This window comes from Babylonia areolata, chromosome 18 (genome assembly GCF_041734735.1).
Source record: "Babylonia areolata isolate BAREFJ2019XMU chromosome 18, ASM4173473v1, whole genome shotgun sequence".
NCBI classification, from domain to species: Eukaryota; Metazoa; Mollusca; class Gastropoda; order Neogastropoda; family Buccinidae; genus Babylonia; species Babylonia areolata.
This window is the reverse complement of record NC_134893.1, coordinates 59855015-59878669: the sequence shown is the minus strand read 5'-3', so window position 1 is coordinate 59878669 and position 23655 is coordinate 59855015. Positions and strand designations below refer to the sequence as shown.

At 44.4% G+C, this 23655-nt stretch overlaps 1 protein-coding gene across 1 annotated transcript in view; it reads left to right on the top strand.

The window, feature by feature from the left end:
- The window catches only part of LOC143292298 (neuropeptide S receptor-like), a 37883-nt gene extending 19189 nt beyond the window's left edge, over positions 1-18694 (top strand). Inside the window, exons 5-10 of the mRNA XM_076602485.1 lie at positions 1287-1429; positions 7758-7911; positions 9590-9709; positions 15335-15515; positions 17452-17577; positions 18337-18694. Of these exons, the coding sequence (XP_076458600.1) occupies positions 1287-1429; positions 7758-7911; positions 9590-9709; positions 15335-15515; positions 17452-17577; positions 18337-18694 (1082 nt within the window). The remainder of the gene's footprint in view (positions 1-1286; positions 1430-7757; positions 7912-9589; positions 9710-15334; positions 15516-17451; positions 17578-18336) is intronic.
- The last annotated feature ends 4961 nt before the right edge of the window (positions 18695-23655 follow it).

Here is a 23655-nt window from a genome sequence, read left to right as displayed (position 1 = left end):
TAGTGGTAATGCTGTAGCCTAGTGGCAGTGCCTTAGCCTAGTGGTAATGCTGTAGCCTATTGGCAGTGCCTTAGCCTAGTGGCAGTGCCTTAGCCTAGTAGCAGTGCTGCAGCTTAGTGATAATGCTGTAGCCTAGTGGTAATGCTCTAGCCTAGTGGTAATGCTGTAGCCTAGTGGCAGTGCTGTAGCCTGTGGTAATGCTCCCGACTAGGAGGCGAGTGTCCGAGTGTTGGAGTCCCACACAGACAGACAGTTTTACTCCCCTCCACCCACCCCTTCACTGGACCTTGGGTCATGGTTTTGCTGCTAGTCTTTAGTGTTGATGAAACCAAGGAATAATTTGTAGCATGCGCACGTGAAATATCTCACGGCAACTAAACTGTTGTTGTCTGTGGCAAATTTATGCAGGAAAAAAAATCATTTTTCAAAAGTAAAAACGAATACACCTGCAGACTGGAAAAAACAAGATATGGACAGTGCTGTACTGTGGAGACGCGCTCAACATTTGAAGAGCTGTCCGAATTTCACAACAAAAATTTATGACAAAAAGTAGTACAATTCAATGCAAAGCAATGTAATGCAATGCAATCCAACCCAGTGCAATACAAGACAAAAGTAGCTGACACTGTAAGAGAACGGACCAAGATTTTTGGACAGTTTCCACCCTCTCCTTTCAAAAGAACTGTGGTAGTGGTCTGTAAGTACGTACATTCATTGTAGCTTATTTACAGCAAAAACCATTCACAGAGACCCAGGCTTTTAAACAAAACCAACAGACAGGGAGGGATCTGGTGAACAGTGCTTCTGTGTGGTGCCCAGTGACTCTTCACAGAGTTCAGAGAAGAAGAAGAAGAAGAAGAAGAAGAAGCAGTAGCAGTAGTAGTAGTGGGAGGAGGAGGAGGAGGAGGAGTAGAATAAAGAAGAAGAATAAGAATAAGTAGTAGTAGTAGTAGTAGTAGTAGGATGAGGAGGAGTAGAATAAAGAAGAAGAAGAAGCAGTAGTAGTAGTTGTAGTTGGAGGAGGAGGAGGAGGAGGAGGAGGGGTAGAATAAAGAAGAAGAAGAAGGAAATAACAAATATATCCAGCACAATATGTTTTTCGACAGCCAAAACGAACATAAAGCAAGCCCAAGAAGCTTATAGTATAAGCGATTATGCTATTGTATATTAATTTGTTTCAAAGTTTCATTTTATTTCATGGAGTTTTATGCTATCGTGTAATGATACTACATTATATCATATTCTATTTTATTATTTTCTCCATTTGATTTCCTTTCCTGTGACAGGGTGGAAGGCCAAGGTGATGGTGAGCACGGCCTGGGTGCTGTCGGTGCTGTTCGCTATTCCGGAGCTGGTTCTGTTCCGGGTGGGGGTGCAGTTCGGGGGACCCATGTGCATGATAGACTTCACTGAGCAGTGGCAGTGGCAGGTGAGGAGCTGTGTGTGTGTGTGTGTGTGTGTGTGTGTGTGTGTGTGTGTGTGTGTGTGTGTGTGTTGTCTTGTTCGTCTGCCTGTTTGTCTGCGTGCCTGTATATGTCTTATTCGTCTGTCTGTCTGTCTGTCTGTCTGTATATCTGTCTGATTCGTCTATTTGTGTGTGTGTGTGTGTGTGTGTGTGTGTGTGTGTGTGTGTGTGTGTGATTCTCTCTGTCAGCCCTGATGTAGCCACGTGTCGTCCCCTGGGCGACGTGTCAGCAACGAAGAGAAAGACTCATTGTTTCTCTGCGCGTTTCTCTGTGTCTGTCTGTCTGCTGGAGAGTTGTACAGAGTGCTGTGAGCAATAAATCAGCGCAGATGAACATTTCTTTCCAGTTCATCCGGTGAACTGGGTTTGACATCGAGAAGACTTGATAAAAGATAACACTTCTTCCGCTGTCGTAAGGCTTAATGTGCAGTTTGAAAACAACAACAACAACATCAAACAAACAAAACAAAGCAAACAAAACAACAAAACAACCCCCCAAACCAGAGGAAAACATATAAGACATCAGCTAGTATATACAAAGAACTACGCATAAAAACATAGAAGAAAACCCGGGACAAAGATCGAAGGAAAACAGGAGGAAAGACCGAATGCAAAACAGAAGGAAAGGGAAATCAAGGCAAAAACTGGAGGTCGAAAAGAAAATAGGAGAGACAAGAAAGAAGGAAAGAAATCAGGAGAGAAAACAAGAAGAAAAAATACAAGGAAAAAAAAAAGCATGAAAAGAAAACAGAACGAGAATCCTGAACTTACACCCACACACACCGAGGGGCAACAACAGGCGGCTCGACCGACATTTGATCCATCACTTTCACCAGCTCAGAGCTGTATAAATGTCTTCACCACCCGCCCCCTTCCCCCCACCCCCTCCCTTCCCCACCCCCCAAATCCCTCACCTCTTTCTAAGTGATCAGACTCACTCCCCTTTCGATTATCAATGGAACCGTATTGTGGAGCGCAGTTTGCTTGGAGGTGATGAACGGGAATCCCGATGCCGAGTGTAAGCGCGAGATACAGAGACCTGAATGTCAAAGGTAAATGACATCTGCTGAACGTGACTTCCTCTCTGTTGGTGTTTTTAGCGTCTGCTGTAAATAGATTTTGTTGTTGTTGATGTTTTCTTCTTCGTTGGAAGTGTCTTCTGTTTGTCTTCAGTGTCTGTTCTGTCTCTGTCGGTCTCTTCCACTATTTCTCTCCTGGTTCATTATTTTCGCGGTAGCAATATATATATATATATATATATATATATATATGTATGTATATATATATATATATATATATATGTGTGTGTGTGTGTGTGTGTGTGTGTGAGATTGAGAGAGAAAAAGAGAGTGAGCGTGAGTGAGAGAGAGTGAGACGGACAGACAGACAGACAGAGTTTTTAACAGGAGAGGTAAATGCACACTGTTCAGTTTACCATTTTCTTTTGTGCACAGACTGTTTCTGATAACAGCAGGACAACAACAGAGGCGGCATACTTACAGTTTGACCCCTGCCTGAAATCAGTCGGAAATGATTTATGCGCACGCGAGTCTGTTTGATCGGTGCTTGTGTGATTGTGTTTCCACGAGAAAGGAGAGATGGAGTACGAAGACATACAAGGGAGTGAAACTACTGATGATAAATTATTACAGGGAACTCATTGGTTCACAAACAAACACACACGAACACACATACAAACACACACGCACACATGACCAGTATTCACACACACACACACACACACACACACACACACACACACACACACGCACACAAACAAAACACATCCACACACAACCTCCCCACCCACCCCCACCCCCACCACCACACCACAACAGCAAACCATGCAGCCAATATTCAAATGACAAGCCCAGTGCATAATTTGTTAGTCGTCAAGATCACTCATCTAATTATCGCTCAGTAGACTGGCCACATATGGTCCTTAGTATTCAGTCCGCTAGGGACTGACGACCTATTGCCTGCTGTTCCCGTGCTGTTCGTCACCGGAGGATTGTGTTGTCCACTGGTGGAGGTATCACTTGGTGTTAACCCCTTTACTCCTCTGACAATCACGCTTGTCAATAAAAGGGCTGTCGCATCATTGAAATAAGACAAGAGATTACTATGTTTGTATGTTGCAATTTTTTTTCTTTTTTGTGTGTGTGTGTGTGCTTCGTCCATTTTGTTCCCGCCCCCCTTCCTATGTATGTATTTCATAAGAATGCTATGTTTGTATGTTGCAACTAGTTTTTCTTTTTGTGTCTTTTGTGTTCCCCCTCCCCTACCCATGAATGTATTAATGTTAAATTTCCATGTATTACCAAATTGTAAAATAAAAAAAGAAGTAAAAATAAAACGAAATAAGACAGAGATTACAGGTCAGGGTGTCACTCTGGTGATCTGGACTAAATCGTCTGAAAATTGCATTACTCATGTTCAGCAAAAAACCAATGACACCGTTGATAAGTACACAAAAACGTAGTTATCGCACTTCAATCTTCTGTCGTTGCACTGATCTCTCATTTCGCCAAGGTTCGACAGGCAAGGGGTTAAAGACACACCAGCGTACTTTGCGAAACTCCCCTGTCACCAGCAGACTCTGCTGGTTAAGTCTTTGACCTCTTCCATCATCTGCCTCTGTCCGTGACTGCTGGGAAAGTGCATGTACAGAGAGAGAGAGAGAGAGAGAGAGAGAGAGAGAGAGACAGACAGACAGACAGACAGACAGACAGACAGAGACATAACAGAGATAAACAGAGAGAAGAGAGAGAGAGAGAGAGAGAGAGAAAGAAGCAGAGATAGACAGAGAGAGACAGACAGACAGGCAGACAGAGACAGAGAGACATAACACAGATGAAAACAGAGAGATATAGTCAGAGCGAGAGAGAAAGAGAGAGAGAGAGAGAAGGAGAGAGAAACAAAGAGACAGACAGACAGAGACAGATAGAGACAGAAAGAGAAACAGAGAGACAGAGAGAAGTAAAGACGGACACACACACACACACGCGCACACACACACACACACACACACACACACACACACAGACACACACACACACACACACACACACACACACACACACACACACACACAGAGTTATTGAGGAGGATGGCGGTGAGGAGAGAGTGAGAGAAGGGGTTAGTTAAAGGAAGGACGGAAAAAGCGGGAACGGCGAAAGTAAGAGATAGCAAAGTAACGGACGGACAGACAGACAGACAGACAGACAGACAGAGATAGAAATAGATAAAGAGAGAAGACAACAGCAAAGAAGACAAGATGTTTATTAATGAAGATAATAGATAAGCAAGTACAAGCCTTTTAAACATCCAGCCTTCTCCTTAAAGAGGATCGTGCGAAAAGAAAGAAAACTACGTGAAGAATAAAACAGAAAATGAAAGATTGTAAAGGCAATGGAATGGTTTTTTTTCCCTCTCTCGCAGTTTGTCGGTTTACAAAGCCATCTTTTTAAGGTTCATTTAAAGTGAGAAAATAATGATACATGATTTATGAACTGCCTCAGAGGAATGCCCTCTACCGTCTCAAAACTGTGAGAGTGTATTGTTATCCTGTTTTTACGCATGGATTTGGACAAATCTTTTGATGAACAGGCGGTTCTATGGACTTCATAAGCTCTGGAACTACAGCAATGTAGGTATATATATATATATATATATATATATATATATATATATATATATATATATTAGGACATAAAAAGGGATTTGTCAGCTTACTTTTTTCACAGCAGTTAGCATATGAGCTGGGTTTATCAATCTTCTGGCTATATTTTCTCCTTTCTCTCTTTTTCTCCCTGTCTCTCGCCCTCCCTCCCTCTGTCTGTCTGCCTCTCTTTCTCTTTCTCCATATCTGTTTGTCGATCTGTCTCTCCCCCTTCTCTCCCTTCCACAAATATTACTTGATAAGGTTTATGCTTCATATGCCTACCCAAAAATGAACCCCCACCCCTTTGACATGGGCAGAAGGCCTTGTCCATTAGTGTTAATTGTCTTTGTCATTGCATCTATCTCTGTCCCTCCGTCGCATCTCTATATCTCTATGTCTCTGTGTCTCTTCTATATCTGTTTCTGTCTCCTTTTTTTCTTTCTGTCTCTGTCTCTCTCTGTCTCTTCTGTCTGTCCCCCTGTCTCTCCCTCACTCTCTCTTTTCATATTATCCACATCTTATGTTATTTTGTTAACACGGCTTCTGTTCTCCCCTTGAATTATGGGCATGTGGCCTGATTCATTATGTTATTTATCATTGTCTTCGTCTTTGTCCCCCTCCCCGAAGTTTATACTTGAGTGCCTTTTATGCATACATACATACATACCTCTCCATCCATCCATCCACCAACCCATGGTGACGATCTCTGGATAAAACAGAAGACGAAAAAAGTGGATCATTCCTTTGACAAATTGCAAACTGATGCTTTCATTTACCCACATATGATCATGCATCTTTTTCTGCATTCGTGGGCTGCAACGTCGACGTTGATTGGTATGCACGGGTGGGCTTTTGCGTGTATGACCGTTTTTACCCTGCCAAATAAGTAGCCGTACTCCATGTTCGGGGATGCGCATAATAGACGTGTTCTGGTTTTCATGTCCCACAGAACGCTGACACAAATTACGGAATTTTTAACGTGTGTATTAATCGTACGCTTGCGCCAATACACACATGGAAGGGTTTCAGGAACTAGTAGGTCTGCACATATATCACGTGGAGATCTGAAACATCTGAGCAGGGCGCCACGACCGGGAATCGAACCCAGGACACTCAGAGTGAAAGTCCAAGGTTTAAAAAGACTACTCGGCTGCTGCACATATCACCCGCATGCGTGAGACTAAAACACTTTGTAAGTCTGGCTCCCAGAAAATGCGGGAACCTCTGTCGTGACTTCCAATGAAAATTCCCTGAGAATGAAATGGCAGTCAACGTATCTGTTACAACAAAGGTGCTTTTCTAAACAGGTAGTTTCCGTTTCAAGCAATACCCATTTACTGTGACGCAAAAAAAGGTTATATTTTCCCTTCAGTATCCTTCCTACGCCTCCAGGTTTGGAAATAAACGTTGTGAAGTCTTTTATCTGCACTTGAAAAAAATCATAACTGCGCAGCTGTCTTGTACATTGAGAGGCAGAGAGAGAGAGAGAGAGAGAGAGAGAGAGAGGGAGAGAGGGAGAGAGGGAGAGAGAGGGAACTCAGAACTGTAAGGCCACCGACCTGTATACATATAAATGCAAGTGTTGTACATACAGACATATGAAAACCAAACCTTGAGTTGGATGAACAACAAAATGTTAGAAAGAATAAACTTATAATACAACAAAACTAAATAAATAAAGGTAATTTATAAACATATCTTTCATCTAAGACTGAGCGCTTTCTGCTCTCTGTTTTCACGCATAAAAAATAAACATTGCTACATCTCTTGACACGATGCTGTTGACATTTTGAAGTAAGTGGGGTAATATGGGAGTCCTTAAATTTTGTATATGCTTCGGTAAGTATTTCTTTCTCAGAATATCAGATTGTGGACAAATTGCCAGTACATGAATTTCGTCTTCGTACCCTCCACAAAAGGTTCAGTTTTTCAGGCTGTCCTCACACACGTGCGCACGACGTACCCCTCCATCTATTATCAGGTTGATTACAGTTTACAGACGTCACACACACACACACACACACACACACACACACACACACACTGCGCGCGCGCGCGCGCACACCCCTACACCTCCCCCACAAAAACTGCAGATAGTGAGGAAGCTCTCTGCTTCCAACTTTTTCTGCTCAGCTCACTCGGCTTTTGTTTGTTTGGTTGGTTGGTTGATTGGTTAGATAGTTGGTTGGTCTATTGGTTGTTTGGATTGTTAGCGGGTTCGTTGTTTGGTTGTTTGGATGCTAGGTGGTTGGGTGGGTGGGTAGATGAGTTGGTTGTATGGTTGGTTGGTTGGTCTATTGGTTGTTTGGATTGTTAGCGGGTTCGTTGTTTGGTTGTTTGGATGCTAGGTGGTTGGGTGGGTGGGTAGATGAGTTGATTGGATGGTTGTTGGGTGGTTAGATCGTTGGTTGGTTGGTTTATTGGTCGGTTGATTGATTGGTTGTTTGGTTGGCTCGTTGGATGGTTAATATGTTGGTTTTTCCTTTGAAGTTTTGCTTCTTTTTTTTTTTTTTTTTTTTTTTTTTAGCTTTCAGTGCACCTTTAAGTCTGACTGGTTTCATCATCGATTTTTTTCCCTTTCTTCCTTCCTTCCTTCCTCCCTCCCTGCCTCCCTCCCTCCTTCTTCAGGCCTACCTGACCCCCATCGCCGTCACGCTCTTTATCATCCCGGCCATCATCATCTGCATCTGCTACGTCATCATCATCGCCATCATCTGGCGCAGCAGCCACATCCTGCAGCGGAGCAACGGCTTCACCCACAGAGACAAGCACAGAGAGCAGGGTGGGTCAGTGACTGAGGGGACTTGGTCCACGTCCTTCTTCTTCCTGCTTCTTCTTCTTCTCCTCTTCCTTCTACTTTTCCTTTTTTCTTTCTTGTTTTTGTAATTATATTCTTTTTGGTAGCATGAAATCAGATTTGATATGAACGAGTCTGGCCTTAAAACCCACCTCTTCCCATTCTTGCCTCTTTTTTTGGTTTACAGGGTGGTTTTTTTTTCAGGCTAGAGTTATGCATGCGTGTGACTGACTGGAGTGAAAGTGCTTTGATTTGTCTCTGTACAAGATTTATCGCTGTATGAATTATTATTATTATTATTAGCATTATTATGATGATGATGATGAACAGGCATGAAATAACTCGAATAACAACATCACCAACAATGTAACTTAAATAGAAGTAGGGTAAATCAATAACCTGAAAGGAAAAGGGAACAAAAGATAGTCTCAATATATATTTAAAAAAATCTTTCTCCTCCTCCAGTTTCTCCCCCCCCCCCCCCTTCTTCTTAAACGAGGTCAGAAAGAAAAAAAAATCGTTCAGGTAAGCAACTCGTCACTTAAACAGCACGATATCAGTTTCAGGATCCTTTGGGGTATTTGCTAAACAAATAACAAAAATGGATACCGAAAATGCGTAATAGAAATAATAGGTTGCAAAAAGAAAATGGAAGAAAAAAAGGGCAGGGAGGGTGTGTGTGTGTGTGTGTGTGTGTGTGTGTGTGTGTGTGTGTGTGTGTGTGTGTGCAAAGTAAGTTCCCCGAAACTCACGTATGGGGAAATAAGAACGTCAGTTATAATTTTCTATAGCCTTTCTTTCCCTCTCCATGATCTTCACTGAAGGAATGTAAGGAGGTAAGAAAAAAGTCTGGATGTATCTATTATCGTGTTTTCCTTCTTTCCTTAGGTTTAGTTGTTGTTTGTTTTTACATGTTGAGTATCATATTGACCCTTTGGAATGGAATGAACCATAGTGTGTGATGTCCCTAACGGCAAACGTTGCACTGCGGCTTGACTTGATTCTCAGTCCACATGTTTATCAAAGGAGTCACATGAGACTACATGGGCACATCCAAGAACATTTCACAAATATAAAAACAAATAAACAACAATTAAAAGAAAAGAGAAATATGGCAAGTTCACTGAACTGTTCTTCGGGTTCTTTATGCTTTGTGAATTGTACGAAAAATCCCCCGAAAACGGAGTATGGCTGCCTGCATGGCGGGGTAAAAACGGTCATACACGGAAAAGCCCACTCGTGTACATACGAGTGAACATGGGGGATGCAGCCCATGAACGAAGAGGAAGAAGTGCGTATAAATGTAAAATGCTCTCAGATGTTCCAGTGCCAATGTAAACTTATGTGATTCTTTCGATGTACGTGTCTCAATAAGGCGGTTTTGTTTTGTTTTGTTTTATCTTACCTATATATTTATTGATACCGCTATTTGTTCTTAAATGACAAATATAATGTTTTTGATGTGCTAACATAACTGTATATGATGCCTTTGAAGGTTTAAACATGTATACATCTCTTAAGTATATGCTTTATGTTTTTGTGTTGTGAGCTACATTGGACAACATGTTCAGTTCTGTTGAGAGTTATTGAAGTTGACCTGAATTGACTCGATCTCATTTGTTCGCATTGATTTGATTTGATGGGAGTCATCTCATATGTGCAGAGCTGCTGAACGGTCGCTACACGCCCACCCGTACCCCTGGGCCGAGTGGGAACAACTCTAGGGGAGTCATCCCTCAGGCCAAGATTCGAACCGTGAAGATGACTTTCATCATTGTTTTAGGTCAGTGGGTCACTGGTTGATTTGTTGATTAGTTGAGTTGTCACGATTCGCCTGGCAGGCTTGATGTGCACGCTCCGTTCCTAGATGGATGGTGGTGGTGTGGTTCGAAAGGGAGAATGACCCGATTTTTACCCCTTTTACCTTTTCTACCCAGAATTTTATTTTACAATTTTTACTAAATCTGTGGCATGCAGATTACAATTATGTTCCTTTTTACATGTATGTATTTTAAATGAAAATTGCTGTCATCTCAGCCGTTTAATCATGTGTGTGTCTGTGCGTGTGTGTTAGTGTGGGTGTTGGAGTGTAACAGTTGTAGTATTGATAGTATGTTACTTTGTGAGTTTTATGCATTGTGATTTTATACTATTAATGATTCTGTTTTATGTTTCTGCTACTTTTTATATGCTTTCTTGTTTCACTTTAGGTATTGGATTGTAAAGCGCTTCGAGCTTGCTTATGCTTGAATTATAGCGCTATATAAAAATAAAATATTATTATTATTCTTAGTTTGTTTTACTTATTTAGTTAGTCACAGTTATCTTTACGTATGATTTCGCGTGTCTGAATTTTTAATTGTGCTTGTTGGTTTATCTAGTTTCTTGTTTCATGTTTGTCTGCTTGTTCTTTTTGTATATTCATTGCTTCAAATGGTGGTGGTGGTGCTGCTGCCTGTACAAAAAAATATGTACGTTTGACTAATGCAGAATATGAATGTGTATTTAGACCGGTTGTGGGGGGGTCATCGACCAGACATGCTGAAATAGTTCCACGCGTGGGTTAAGGGGAATATGCTCTCTCTCTCCCCCCTTCTCTCTCTCTCTCTTCCCCTCTCTCTCTCATTCTCTCTCTCTCTCTCTCTCTGTCTCTCTGTGCTCCCCCATCTCTCCCCCCCATCTTCAGTGCCTTTCACCCATCCCCTCTTTCTCTGTTTGACTGAACCGACCTGAAGAATATTTCTCTTTCCTCACTCACTCTCTCAGTCCTTCCACTGTGCATCCTAGCTCTAACTCTGCAGCCCCCCCAAAAGACGGCACTGGTACTGGTACGCAGAGTACAGGAGCAGAGCAAAGAATCCCCGTAGCAGAGCCTGCCAGACATTGTTAACTTAATAGCCTTCCGTGGTGCCAGTACTGATGCCGTTAGTGTCAGTGTTGTTGGTGCTAGTGAAGTGGAGATGTCTTTACCTGCCCACGGAGCTGCCGAGCTGCTCGTGAAGCCAGAGTGATGTATACAGCGGAGTGACTGGCTGACTGTCATCCATAATCGTTAAGTGATGGAAACAGAACCGCGTGTACGGTGGTATTTTTGCGTAAATGCGCGCGCGCGTCTGTGTGCGTATATATATATATATATATATATATATATATATATATGTGTGTGTGTGTGTGTGTGTGTGTGTGTGTGTGCGTGTGCGTGTGTTTATGTATGTGGTGGGGGTGTTGATGTGTGTGAGCGTGCGTGTATATATATATATATATATATATATATATATATGTGTGTGTGTGTGTGTGTGTGTGTGTGTGTGTGTGTGTGAGAGAGAGAGAGAGAGAGAGAGAGAGAGAGCATAAATGTCATATCTAACGTTTATTGTAATGAGTAATAACTAAGATATATGTAACAAGTAATAAGACCAAAACCAAACCAAAACCAAAACCGACCGATCAAAAAAACAACAACAAAAACGCAACCCCCCCCCCCCCCCACCCCCGCCCCCCAGAAAAAGGAAAATAAGAAAAAGAAACATGGTATCAATTGATACAGTTTGCAAACGTATCCATGGGATAATATGTGAAACATAGTTTTGAAAGACATCAAGAGTTATATGCTCATTGAATGCAGATAACACTTGTGGTTTTCCACAAACAAACAACAGAACTGAAAAGGCTGGACAGGAAGAGATCAATAACTGATGTTATATATACATCGTGATTTCGAATTTGCTACTGCGAGACACGGGGGAACGGCTGGGCAATATCTTAAAAAGATAAAATCCACTTTGTTGTGTATGACTTTCTACATCAGAGACATGATATATTGATATATGATTATGTTTATATCTCTTTCGTCGGAAAGGATTCGTGGCAAGGATTTGAGAAGGATCAGTCATGAGGCTTGTCTACAGAGACAGAACGGCCATTTTAAAATGTTTTCCCTTCCTTCTTTCACCAAACTGCATGATGCCTGTGGCAGGAGGAACCTGCAGACTGACAGCAAGCTTTCTCAGAATCGTCCTGACCTTCAGGAATTCCTCCCTTCCCTTGCAGGAAACCGGAAAGATGAAACTGTTCTCTGCAGGCTGTGCACGGGTCATTTTCATCCAACACATTCGTTCATTGTGAAGGGTGGGGAACCTCCATGGGGGGGTGTGCCGTGTGATCAGCCTCTGAGTGTCAAACATCTGATCGACTGCTGGGATATCAGGCTCAAACATTTTACGGCTAGCTCCTTGAAGATCATGTTCCGGAATGTCCCCACCCACCCCCAACCGCCCGACATTATCTCCCGCTTTCCGAGAGAAATTAAGGTTTTGAACTTGATTTGATTTTTTTACATGGCTTGAGACGGTGACATGATCTTTTTTAACGTGGTTTCAGTTTTACCTGATTCGAATGAAAAGTGAGTGAAATAGTTGTTTTTTTTATGTTTTCATCTGTATATTAACAAGAAAGATACACACATACAGCCTGAGAGAGAGACAGACAGAGAGACAAACAAGAAAACACATTGATCGTCTGTACGGAGGTTGATTTGGCACTGTCAGCACCTCCCTCCGCCTTCCCTCTCCTCCACCACCTCCTCCCCAATCCAATAATTGCACTTGGAACGGAGAGTCTAACTGGGCCTGAGGTCAGTTGTTGCGCGGCTTCTGACCCTTTCATCCAGCTCGCTGTCTGGCGTTGAGACTGTGCCAATTTGCTGGAGCCATGTCGATTTTTCGGTAATCAGTTAGACAATTTACGTGAAGGCTTTGTGCAGCAATCCTGCGAAATTATCAGCTGGCAGCACTGAATGTCGCTTTCTGCCACCCCTCTACCTTCGTTGTTGATCCGGAGAGACGTTTTCAAAAAGGAAAAGAAAGAAAGAAAGAAAAAGACAAAGAGGAGGGAGAGAAATGAGAAATAGAGAAAGAAGGAAAAAAGACAGAAAAAAGGAAACTGTTTTTCCTGCTTCGTCTTTCTTCGTCGTCTTTTTGTTTTTCTTTTTTCAGTCAAGGCGCTTTGTTGTCTGTTTCTCCTCTTTCATGTATTGTTGTTTTCTTTTCTCTTCTTTTGGGGGTCACAGTCCTTTTGTCTCCATTCTTTTCTGTTCTTTCTTTCTTTTCTGCCTCTCCCTCACCCACGTCCTGCTTTTCTTCTTCCAAGAACTTTCCCCCCCCCCCTCCCCCTTCTTTTCATTTTCATCCCACTTTCCGTCTGTGCTTGGTTTTTGCTTTCTGAATGACATCGCTTTCTTCTTCTTCTTCTTCCTACAATTACTACTCGTACTTGTTGCTGCTGTTGCTGTTACTACTGTTGCTGTGTTGACACTACTACTGCTACTACTTCTACTACAGTTGCTGCTGTTGCTGTGTTGACACTACTACTACTACTTCTGCTAGTTGCTGATGTTGCTGTGTTGACACATCTACTACTACTACTGCTTCTTCTATAGTTGCTGCTGTTGCTGTTTTGACACTACTGCTACTACTGCTGCTACTACATGTGCTGCTGCTGCTACTATTTCTACTGCTATTGCTTCTGCTGTATTTCTCACTGGTGCACTATTGCTGCAGCTGATATCAGTAAGCATGGACACTGCCATCACTGCACGAGTCACTACGTTTTGTGTATTGGGTGTGCTGCTATGACCACAACATGCTGTGTGTCCGTTGTTTATATGGTTATGCTGCTATGACCATAACATGCTGCGTTTCCATGGTTTATATGGTTATGCTGCTTTGACCTTGACATGCTCTGCGTCTATTGTTTATATGGTTATGCTGCTATAACCATAGCATGCTGTGTGTCCATGGTTTATATAGTTATGCTGCTATGACCATAACATGCTCTTTGTCCATGGTTTATATGGTTATGTTGCTATGACCATAACATGCTGTGTGTTTATATGGTTATGCTGCTATGACCATAACGTTGTGTGTCCATTGTTTATATGGTTATTCTGCTATGACCATAACATTCTGTTTGTCCATGGTTTATATGGATATGTTGCTATGACCATAACATGCTGTGTGTTTTTATGGTTATGCTGCTATGACCATAACGCTGTGTGTCCATTGTTTATATGGTTATTCTGCTATGACCATAATATGCCGTGTGTCCATGGTTTATATGGTTATGCTGCTATGACCATAACATGCTGTGTGTCCATGGTTAAAATGGTTATGCTGCGATGACGATAACATGTTGTGTGTCCATTGTTTATATGGTTATGCTGCTGTGACCATAACATGCTGTGTGTCCATGGTTTATATGGTTATGCTGCTATGACCATAACATGCTGTGTGTCCATGGTTTATATGGTTATGCTGCTATGACCATATCATAATGTGTGTCCATTGTTTATATGTTTATGCTGCTATGACCATGATATGCTGTGTGTATATATGGTTATGCTGCTGTGACCATAACATGCTGTGTGTCCATGGTTTATATGGTTATGCTGCTATGACCATAACATGCTGTGTGTCCATGGTTTATATGGTTATGCTGCTATGACCATAACATGCTGTGTGTCCATGGTTTATAATGTTCCGTTGGTGCTACCCAAACTTTTTCTTTTTTCTGTTTTTTTTTTCTTTCTCTTTCTCTTCTACCCGGGCATTTTATTCAACATTGGCGAAAAGATAGCGAGTACCGTCCACACGACTGCTGCTGTGCTGTGACTGCTACTGTCACCCTCCTCCTCCTTCCTCTTCTTCTTCTTCATCTTGTTCTTATTGCTCTTGTTATTGTTCTTCTTGTTCTTTTTCTTGTTCTTCTTCTCTCCCCATCTCTTCCTCTTTCCCCTAGAAGCTCCAGGCATAACGTGGTACATGCTGAGCATTTTCTGTTTCTCTCGCGGTGCTCATCTTCCTCTCCATCTCCCCTTCCCTCTCCTCCTCTTGCTTCTGCTCCTTCTCCTCCTTCCGACGTGGTAAATCCTCCTTCCTTCTTCTCCACCTCCTCCCCCCTCACCTCTCCTACGTGGTAAATGCAGGGTCTTTTCTTTATTCACTGTCCATAGTTTGCTGGAACACCTGCTTGGTCTCCTCCTCCTCCTCCCTCTCCCTACGCTAGTGGTAAATGCTGGGTCTTGTTCTTCATTGTCTCTGGCAGTGTCCAAAGTTTGCTGGAACACCTAGGTCTCCTTCTTCTCCTCCCCCTTCCTACATGGTAAATGCTGGCTCTTTTTTGTTTTGTTTTGTCGTTCTCTCTCGAAGTGTCCGTACTTTGCCGGAGCACCTACCCCCCCCCCCTCCCTACTTGATAAACGCTGGGTCTTGTTTGTTTGCTTTTTGTCTGTTTCTCTGTCTGTCTGTCTGTCTCTTGAATTGTTCATAGTTTGTTGGACCACCTGCTTGGTTTCCTCCCACTCCTTCCCACGTGATAAATGCAGGGTCTTTTTCTTCTTTGTCTGTGGCAGTGTTCATCGTCTGCTGGAGCCCCTACTTCCTGTTCAACCTGTGCCAGGTGTACGGCGTGGTGCCGGAGACGGTGCCCATGATGAAGGCCTCCACCTTCGTGCAGAGCATGGCGCCGCTCAACTCCGCTGCCAACCCCATCATCTACGGCCTCTTCAGTACCCGAATATGTAAATATCTGAGGTAATTTTGTGGTTCTTGGCAGGGAGTAGGAAGGCCGACTCAAACTCGGCCCAGTTCTCAACTCTTTCCCCGTTCCCTGAGATTCCCCTCTTCTGCATTCCCTTCCGGACCCCTTAGTGTACATTTTCACGTCCTCTTTGTTTTGGTTTTCGTCTTACGCTTTTTTATTATTATATTTTTTTTACTCCTCTTTGGTGAGTCTCACTCATCAATCCTGTCTGTTCTGGTCCTTGTCTCTTTTGGTCGTGTTGTTGTCTGTGATTGTTCTCTCACGTCCGGCTTCTTCTGTCTGCTTGCTTGCCAGTCGGTTTCGGCAATTGTTTTAGTGTGTGTGTGTGTGTGTGTGTGCGTGCGCACGCGCGCGCGTGTGTGTATGTGTGTGTTTAAATGTTGCATTGCCATTTACTGCATTATGCTGTACTAAACTGCACTATACCACATTACACATTTTTATACAGTGCGATGTATGTACTGCGGTAAACTGCACATTTACGCACTTTGTTCTTTACTGCTGTGAATGCGTTGTCTTGTATTTTGCTTCAGTTTGGTGTATTATATTAATATTTCTGTGATGTGCTTTGTTTTCATGTTACGAAAAGTGCTTTTTGTCCTGTAGAGCGCTTTAACTGTGCCGTGCAGCCAACTTTTGTGCCTCAACGTGTAATGACGCACTGCATTGTAGGGCAAATTTATTTTCCGGTTTTGTATTCTGCGCTACTCTATGCTGTGTTGTACTGTGCTATGCTGAGCTTTGCTCTTCTCTACTATGCTGTAGGATGCGTTGTGTCAGAACTGGTTATGCGTTGGACTTCTGATCCAGTGTTCACAAGTGATCCGAGTTTCAGTTTCCTCACTTTACCCAAGGTCTGGATGGGTACTTGACTCCGGTTGGTGAGGGTGAAAAGCGGGGACTGGGCGCCGCCTTCCTGTGACGAGCCCTGTACACAGTTGCTATTGGATCTTTGAGCTATGGTATATAGCTCTCTGTTGCTTTGTAATTTAAAGTGCTGTTTTGTGGCATGCTTTGTTTTTACTGCACTGTTATGCACTGTGTTGTGCTGTGCTGTGCTGTGCTGTTCGGTACTGTACCATGTTGTGCTGTATTATACTGTGCTGTGCTATACTGTACTGTACTGTATCGTGCTTTGACTGCTGCACTGTTGCCTTCAATATGTTTCCTTGGCCTGATTTCTTTCAGAAGCCTCTGTAGCCGTTTCCTGAGTCAGTGTTCCACTCCATGTGACGAATGAACCCACATTAAAGGTGAATTATTGGGAAGTCATTCTACAGAAAGTCACAGGGAGATGCAAAACAACAACACACCACACATTGTCAAGTAGCATTATTTCTGATGAATGAAACATACACCGGGCGCAGTAGCCGAGTGGTTAAAGCATTTGGCTCTCAATCTGAGGGTCCCCGGGTTCGAATCTCTTGCTAACGGCGCCTGGTGGGTAAAGGGTGGACATTTTTCCGATCTCCCAGGCCAACATATGTGCGGACCTGCTAGTGCCTGTACCTCCTTCGTGTGTATACACACAGAGAAGATCAAATTTAATACGCACTTTAAAGATCCTGTGATCCATGTCAGTGTTCGGTGGGTTATGGAAACAAGAACATACCCAGCATGCATACCCCCGAAAACGGAGTATGGCTGCATATATGGCGGGGTAAATAAATGAAATGGTCATACACGCAAAATATTACATGTCTGTATGAGTATGTGTGTGCGTGACTGAAACCTGATTGAATGAAACAGGAAACGAACGATGAGCGCCCAAAATGGCAGCCGTCAATCGGCTCTACCCAGGTAGGCAGCCTGTTGTGCAAATGACCCCGTGTTTGTAAAGCGCTTAGAGCTTGGTCTCCGACCGAGGATAGGCGCTATATAAGTATCCATGTCATTGCTTATTCAGGTAATAAATTCCTTTGGCAGATACCGACCTGACACACTGACCCTTCCCCTCTCCCTCCCTCCCCGTAAGGTCAGAGTTGAGTGTCACGACCTCTTGGCTGGACCCCTGAAGGTCAAGTTTTTGGGGGCCGGGGTCTTGGCTCGGGAGTGAGTCCTGGATGTCTGTCTCAAGGCCTGACTAAGCGCGTTGGGTTATGCTGCTGGTCAGGCATCTGCTTAGTAGATGTGGTGTAGCGTATATGGATTTGTCCGAACGCAGTGAACCCCCTTGAGTAACTGAACTGAACTGAACTGTCCGGGCAGGAGGTCCGTCTGGCGTTCCAAGTGGGGATGGGGTTTCTGGTCTGCCCATAAATGTTTCTCCTGCTGTCAGTAACTTCTTATGTAATGAGACCTTACATAATAATGTTTGATATATTTCCCTCCTTATCCCTAACCGTGCGCCCCGTCCACATCGTGCTGCATACAGGTGTACCTGTGTGGGCGTGTCTGTCCGGGTAGAACGTTCGTCTGGCGTTCCAAAAGGGTGGGGGTCATGGTCTGCCCTCAGATGATACTCCTGCCTTTGATAATTTCTTGTATAATACTATTCAAAGACTTCATCTCCCTGTCCTTAACCATGAGCCCTGTCCCAACCGTGCTGTAGGCGGGTGTACCTGTGTGGGCGGGTCTGTCTGGGCAGGATGTCCATCTGGCGTTCCAAGAGGGGGGTGGGTGTTGGGGGTCCTGGTCTGCCCTCAGGTGTTACTCCTGCTTTATATGATAATGGTTAATGATTTCCCCTCTCTGTCCTTAAATGTTACCACTGCCTTTGATAGCTTCTTATATATATATATATATATTATGTTATTTGATAAATTACCCTCCCTGTCCTTAACTGTGCCCCCTGTCCCTATCGTGTTGCAGACGGGTGTACCTGTGTGGGCGGGTCGCCAGGCAGGTATGCCAGTGCCGGACCTCGCGGGGCCGCGGCGGGGGAGAGACTGCTGGGGGGCCCGGGGCCGGGGCCGGGGGGCAGGGGCGATGCCGACAGTCCGGATCGCCTCCCCCTACCGGCTCGGGCTCGGACGAGTCCAGCATGACAGAGGCGGAGGAGCTTCACCTCAGCGGGAGCGCGGGGGGCGACCACCGGGGGAGAGACCCTGGGGGCAGTGCAGGAGGGCAGGGGGTGGTGGCGCGCGTGCCCTACGTCAAGCAAAAGATCAGCGAGGCGGACCGGGCGCTGCTGTTCATGCACATCAGGACTATGTCCCAGGAGGTGTGAGGACACATCAGGACTATGTCCCAGGAGGTGTGAGGACACATCGGGACTATGTCCCAGGAGGTGTGAGGACACATCAGGACTATGTGCCAGGAGGTGTGAGGACACATCAGGACTATGTGCCAGGAGGTGTGAGGACACATCGGGACTATGTGCCAGGAGGTGTGAGGACACATCGGGACTGTGTGCCAGGAGGTGTGAGGACACATCAGGACTATGTGCCAGGAGGTGTGAGGACACATCGGGACTGTGTGCCAGGAGGTGTGAGGACACATCAGGATTGTGTCCCAGGAGGTGTGAGGACACATCAGGACTATGTCCCAGGAGGTGTGAGGACACAGGACTATGTCCCAGGAGGTGTGAGGACACATCGGGACTATGTGCCAGGAGGTGTGAGGACACATCAGGACTATGTGCCAGGAGGTGTGAGGACACATCGGGACTGTGTGCCAGGAGGTGTGAGGACACATCAGGATTGTGTCCCAGGAGGTGTGAGGACACATCAGGACTATGTCCCAGGAGGTGTGAGGACACAGGACTATGTCCCAGGAGGTGTGAGGACACATCAGGACTATGTGCCAGGAGGTGTGAGGACAGATCGGGACTATGTCCCAGGAGGTGTGAGGACACAGGACGATGTCCCAGGAGGTGTGAGGACACAGGACGATGTCCCAGGAGGTGTGAGGACACAGGACGATGTCCCAGGAGGTGTGAGGACACATCGGGACTATGTTCCAGGAGGTGTGAGGACACAGGACGATGTCCCAGGAGGTGTGAGGACACAGGACTATGTCACAGGAGGTGTGAGGACACATTAGGACTGTGTCCCAGGAGATGTGAGGACACATTAGGACTGTGTCCCAGGAGGTGTGAGGATACATTAGGACTGTGTCCCAGGAGGTGTGAGGACACATTAGGACTGTGTCCCAGGAGGTGTGAGGACACATCAGGATTGTGTCCCAGGAGGTGTGAGGACACATTAGGACTATGTCCCAGGAGGTGTGAGGACACAGGACAATGTCCCAGGAGGTGTGAGGACTCAGGACTATGTCACAGGAGGTGTGAGGACACATTAGGACTGTGTCCCAGGAGGTGTGAGGACACATTAGGACTGTGTCCCAGGAGGTGTGAGGACACATTAGGACTGTGTCCCAGGAGGTGTGAGGACACATTAGGACTGTGTCCCAGGAGGTGTGAGGACACATCAGGATTGTGTCCCAGGAGGTGTGAGGACACATCAGGACTATGTCCCAGGAGGTGTGAGGACACAGGACTATGTCCCAGGAGGTGTGAGGACACAGGACTATGTCCCAGGAGGTTTGAGGACACAGGACTATGTCCCAGGAGGTTTGAGGACACAGGACTATGTCCCAGGAGGTGTGAGGACACACACAGCATGCCCACAGCAGCAGGCAGTGCTCGTCTGTTGGCTTTCCTCAACAACAGAGACCAGTGAGCAACTATCTCTTTGTCAGGTCTGAAGGTCTGACCAGCGTTTGAGTCGATGTGGTGATGCGTATTTGGAACAGCCCGTGTCCTTTGACACCTCCTTGAAACTGAAACTGAACACTTTGCCTTTGTTTAGTGCGAAGTGAAAACGGGAACAACTCGAAACTCGTGTGGAAATGGAGAATCAGCGCAGTTCTGTTATTATTCTGTCGAGAGCGGTGAAGCAGTGAGAACAGGTCTTCACAGTGTGAAGAGAAGACAACTGGAACAAATCACAATTACTGATCTGTATATATATATATAAGACAGCGGAAAGACATCTGTTCATCTCGGTAAGCGTAGAGACATCACCAACTGGTCACGTTTGAAGAATATAAGTAACGACATTAACTGACTCGTTACGACTGGAGACGCAAACAGAACAGAGAGGTACTCTGTTGTGCTTAAATCATGATTGTCAAGATATGCTAGTTTCCACAAGACCTATATAATAGAGCGATATAACTATCTACATGCAGATGAACAGTACTTTCTGACTTTGATGAACATTCCCTGTAATGTGTTCAGCAAGCACCATTCTGTTGGATACAGTGCAGTATCAGTAATTACTGAGGCTCGTTCCTTAACGACCTTAGCCCATTATAAGATTCCGTGGTGTCAGAATCGAGAGAAACGTATTTATTGACCTAGAAACCATATGCTCTTGACTTTCTTTTATCGAGCCCGAAGTATTTTTTGCGGAGTATGCTCCCTCTTCTCAGTGATCTGAAAATATTATCAAAATGTCGCGCCGTGGAATCGGTGTAACTGACAGTCACGCTGAAGACAACGTAAGCAGTACATCACAGTCGACAATCATCTGAAAAATCCCCAAATCATTCTTCTCATCCTCAGTCATTCGGATTTGAAACAAAGAAGAGTTCATGTAAATGCATGACGTCTTTTGTATGACGGTATTTCCCCGTGAATCCCTCCCTGAAATTATAATGTGAATATACGATGATTATTGCTGTTAACCTGGTCCGGTATTCGTTTCACATTCTGGATAAGACTTGTGCGGTTTATATCATTGCGAAGGGTTTAATGCTTGCATAATTTTTCCATAATTGATAATGCTGAGTCTGTCGTTCTATCGACTGGGACTTACCGCTGAGGCTGATTTCGGCGAATTCCGCTTTATTTTAAATTATCCTTTTTGTATATATCAAGGAACAATTCCTAGTAAGGATTGTTCCATATCAGTCATTGTCTCTGTTGACATTGCATTGTGAACTGCAGTTCAGAGTTCATCTTATTTTTCCTTGTTACAAGCTATGTTCATGTGAACTATGCTGTCCTGTGTGATAATCATGTATTTGGAAAGGGTCCGAAGACACACACACACACCCACCCACCCCCACACACACATACTCTCTTTCTCTCTTTCTCTTTCTCTTGTTGATAATCAATTACTATAATATTGATTAATTTGCTGTTTGTCACTATTCCACCTGATCATTTGTATAGTGTTCATGTGAAGTGGCCCACATGTACCCCCGTGCTCACACAATCCTCAGGTGTTGTTACCTCTCTGCTGTCTGTTTCCCTCCTTCATAAAGTTCCACACCAGTCATTCCTCGTCCGCAAGTATTCCAGATCGTCAGTATTCCGTTGGAAACCTCATAATACATGCTATGCTATCAGTTGATTTATAATTTGACATATATCTATATGTTTATATCGAATGTTGTGAACAACTCTTGTCGCTGATTATATGATTGCAGACAATGTACTAACATCCACTGTACCAGAAGGCAACTCTACACATTGCATATTCGTAGTATCGACGTTGTTTTGTCCTAAACTATAGACCCCTCTCACCCTACATGGAGACCCCTCGTTTTTGTAGTGTTTACAAACTCCTGTCAACGACACAGATGCACATACCCTTTAGCGCTTGTGCCGACATTGCTTCAATTTATCCAGTGGTCCACTTTTGAACCCTTTCTCTCGTTGTGTTTGACATTCAGGCTTCATTTTCCCCACACAAAGCGCAATGCTTATGAATTCTGTTCAATATGTGAGTAAGAGTCCGTTTGTGTTCGATTGTTATCGTCCTAAATCCTATTCGTGCAGCTGAATGGAAGATAATTTGTATTGAATTGCTTAAACTGATCTGTGTATCGATACTGAAGTTTATAATAGTGAGATAATATTATTGATATTTGTTTTTAATCAGGCGATGACTCACACATCTTTGTATTTTTGAGGAACTTACGTACATACAATCCTTGGCTGCCAGCTGCAGAGAAAGACTGGAACACAGACCAGTAGCAGCTCAAAATTGGGGAAACGGCATCCCACATACGAAGATAAATCCCTAAGTAATGAGCATGAGCGCCGACTAGGGATGAGAGAGAACGTTTGAAGAAAAAAAATGCAACTATGGTAAAACATTTCAGGGGATTCATATTCATGAAATTAAGCAATGGTTAATTTCTTTGAGAGTAAGATGTAAGGAAAAAATATTTACAGAGCTACTACTCCTCACTTTCTTATCGAATAATATCCTCCATCTACGTTGTCAGTCACCTAGTCAACAGACACAATAAGTGTTTCCCCACTGCTGGCCGCTAAGAATTACTAGTCTGGCGATTCCCAGAAGGATGAACTGATCACTCACTGGCTGTGGCTGTATTCACACACTGTTCACTGTAGGATACCTGACCAGTGGGTGTGGCTGTATTCACACACTGTTCACTGTAGGATACCTCACCACTGGCTGTGGCTGTATTCACACACTGTTCACTGTAGGATACCTCACCACTGACTGTGGCTGTATTCACACACTGTTCACTGTAGGATACCTCACCACTGACTGTGGCTGTATTCACACACTGTTCACTGTAGGATACCTCACTGGCTGTGGCTGTATTCACACTGTTCACTGTAGGATACCTCACCACTGGCTGTGGCTGTATTCACACACTGTTCACTGTAGGATACCTCGCCACTGGCTGTATTCATACTGTTCACTGTAGGATAGCTCACCACTGGCTGTGGCTGTATTCACACACTGTTCACTGTAGGATACCTCACCACTGGCTGTGGCTGTGTTCACACTGTTCACTGTAGGATACCTCACCACTGGCTGTGGCTGTATTCACACACTGTTCACTGTAGGATACCTCACCACTGGCTGTGGCTGTGTTCACACTGTTCACTGTAGGATACCTCACCACTGGCTGAGGCTGTGTTCACACACTGTTCACTGTAGGATACCTCACCACTGGCTGTGGCTGTATTGACACACTGTTCACTGTAGGATACCTCACCACTGGCTGTGGCTGTATTCACACTATTCACTGTAGGATACCTCACCACTGGCTGTGGCTGTGTTCACACACTGTTCACTGTAGGATACCTCACCACTGGCTGTGGCTGTATTCACACACTGTTCACTGTAGGATACCTCACCACTGGCTGTGGCTGTATTCACACACTGTTCACTGTAGGATACCTCACCACTGGCTGTG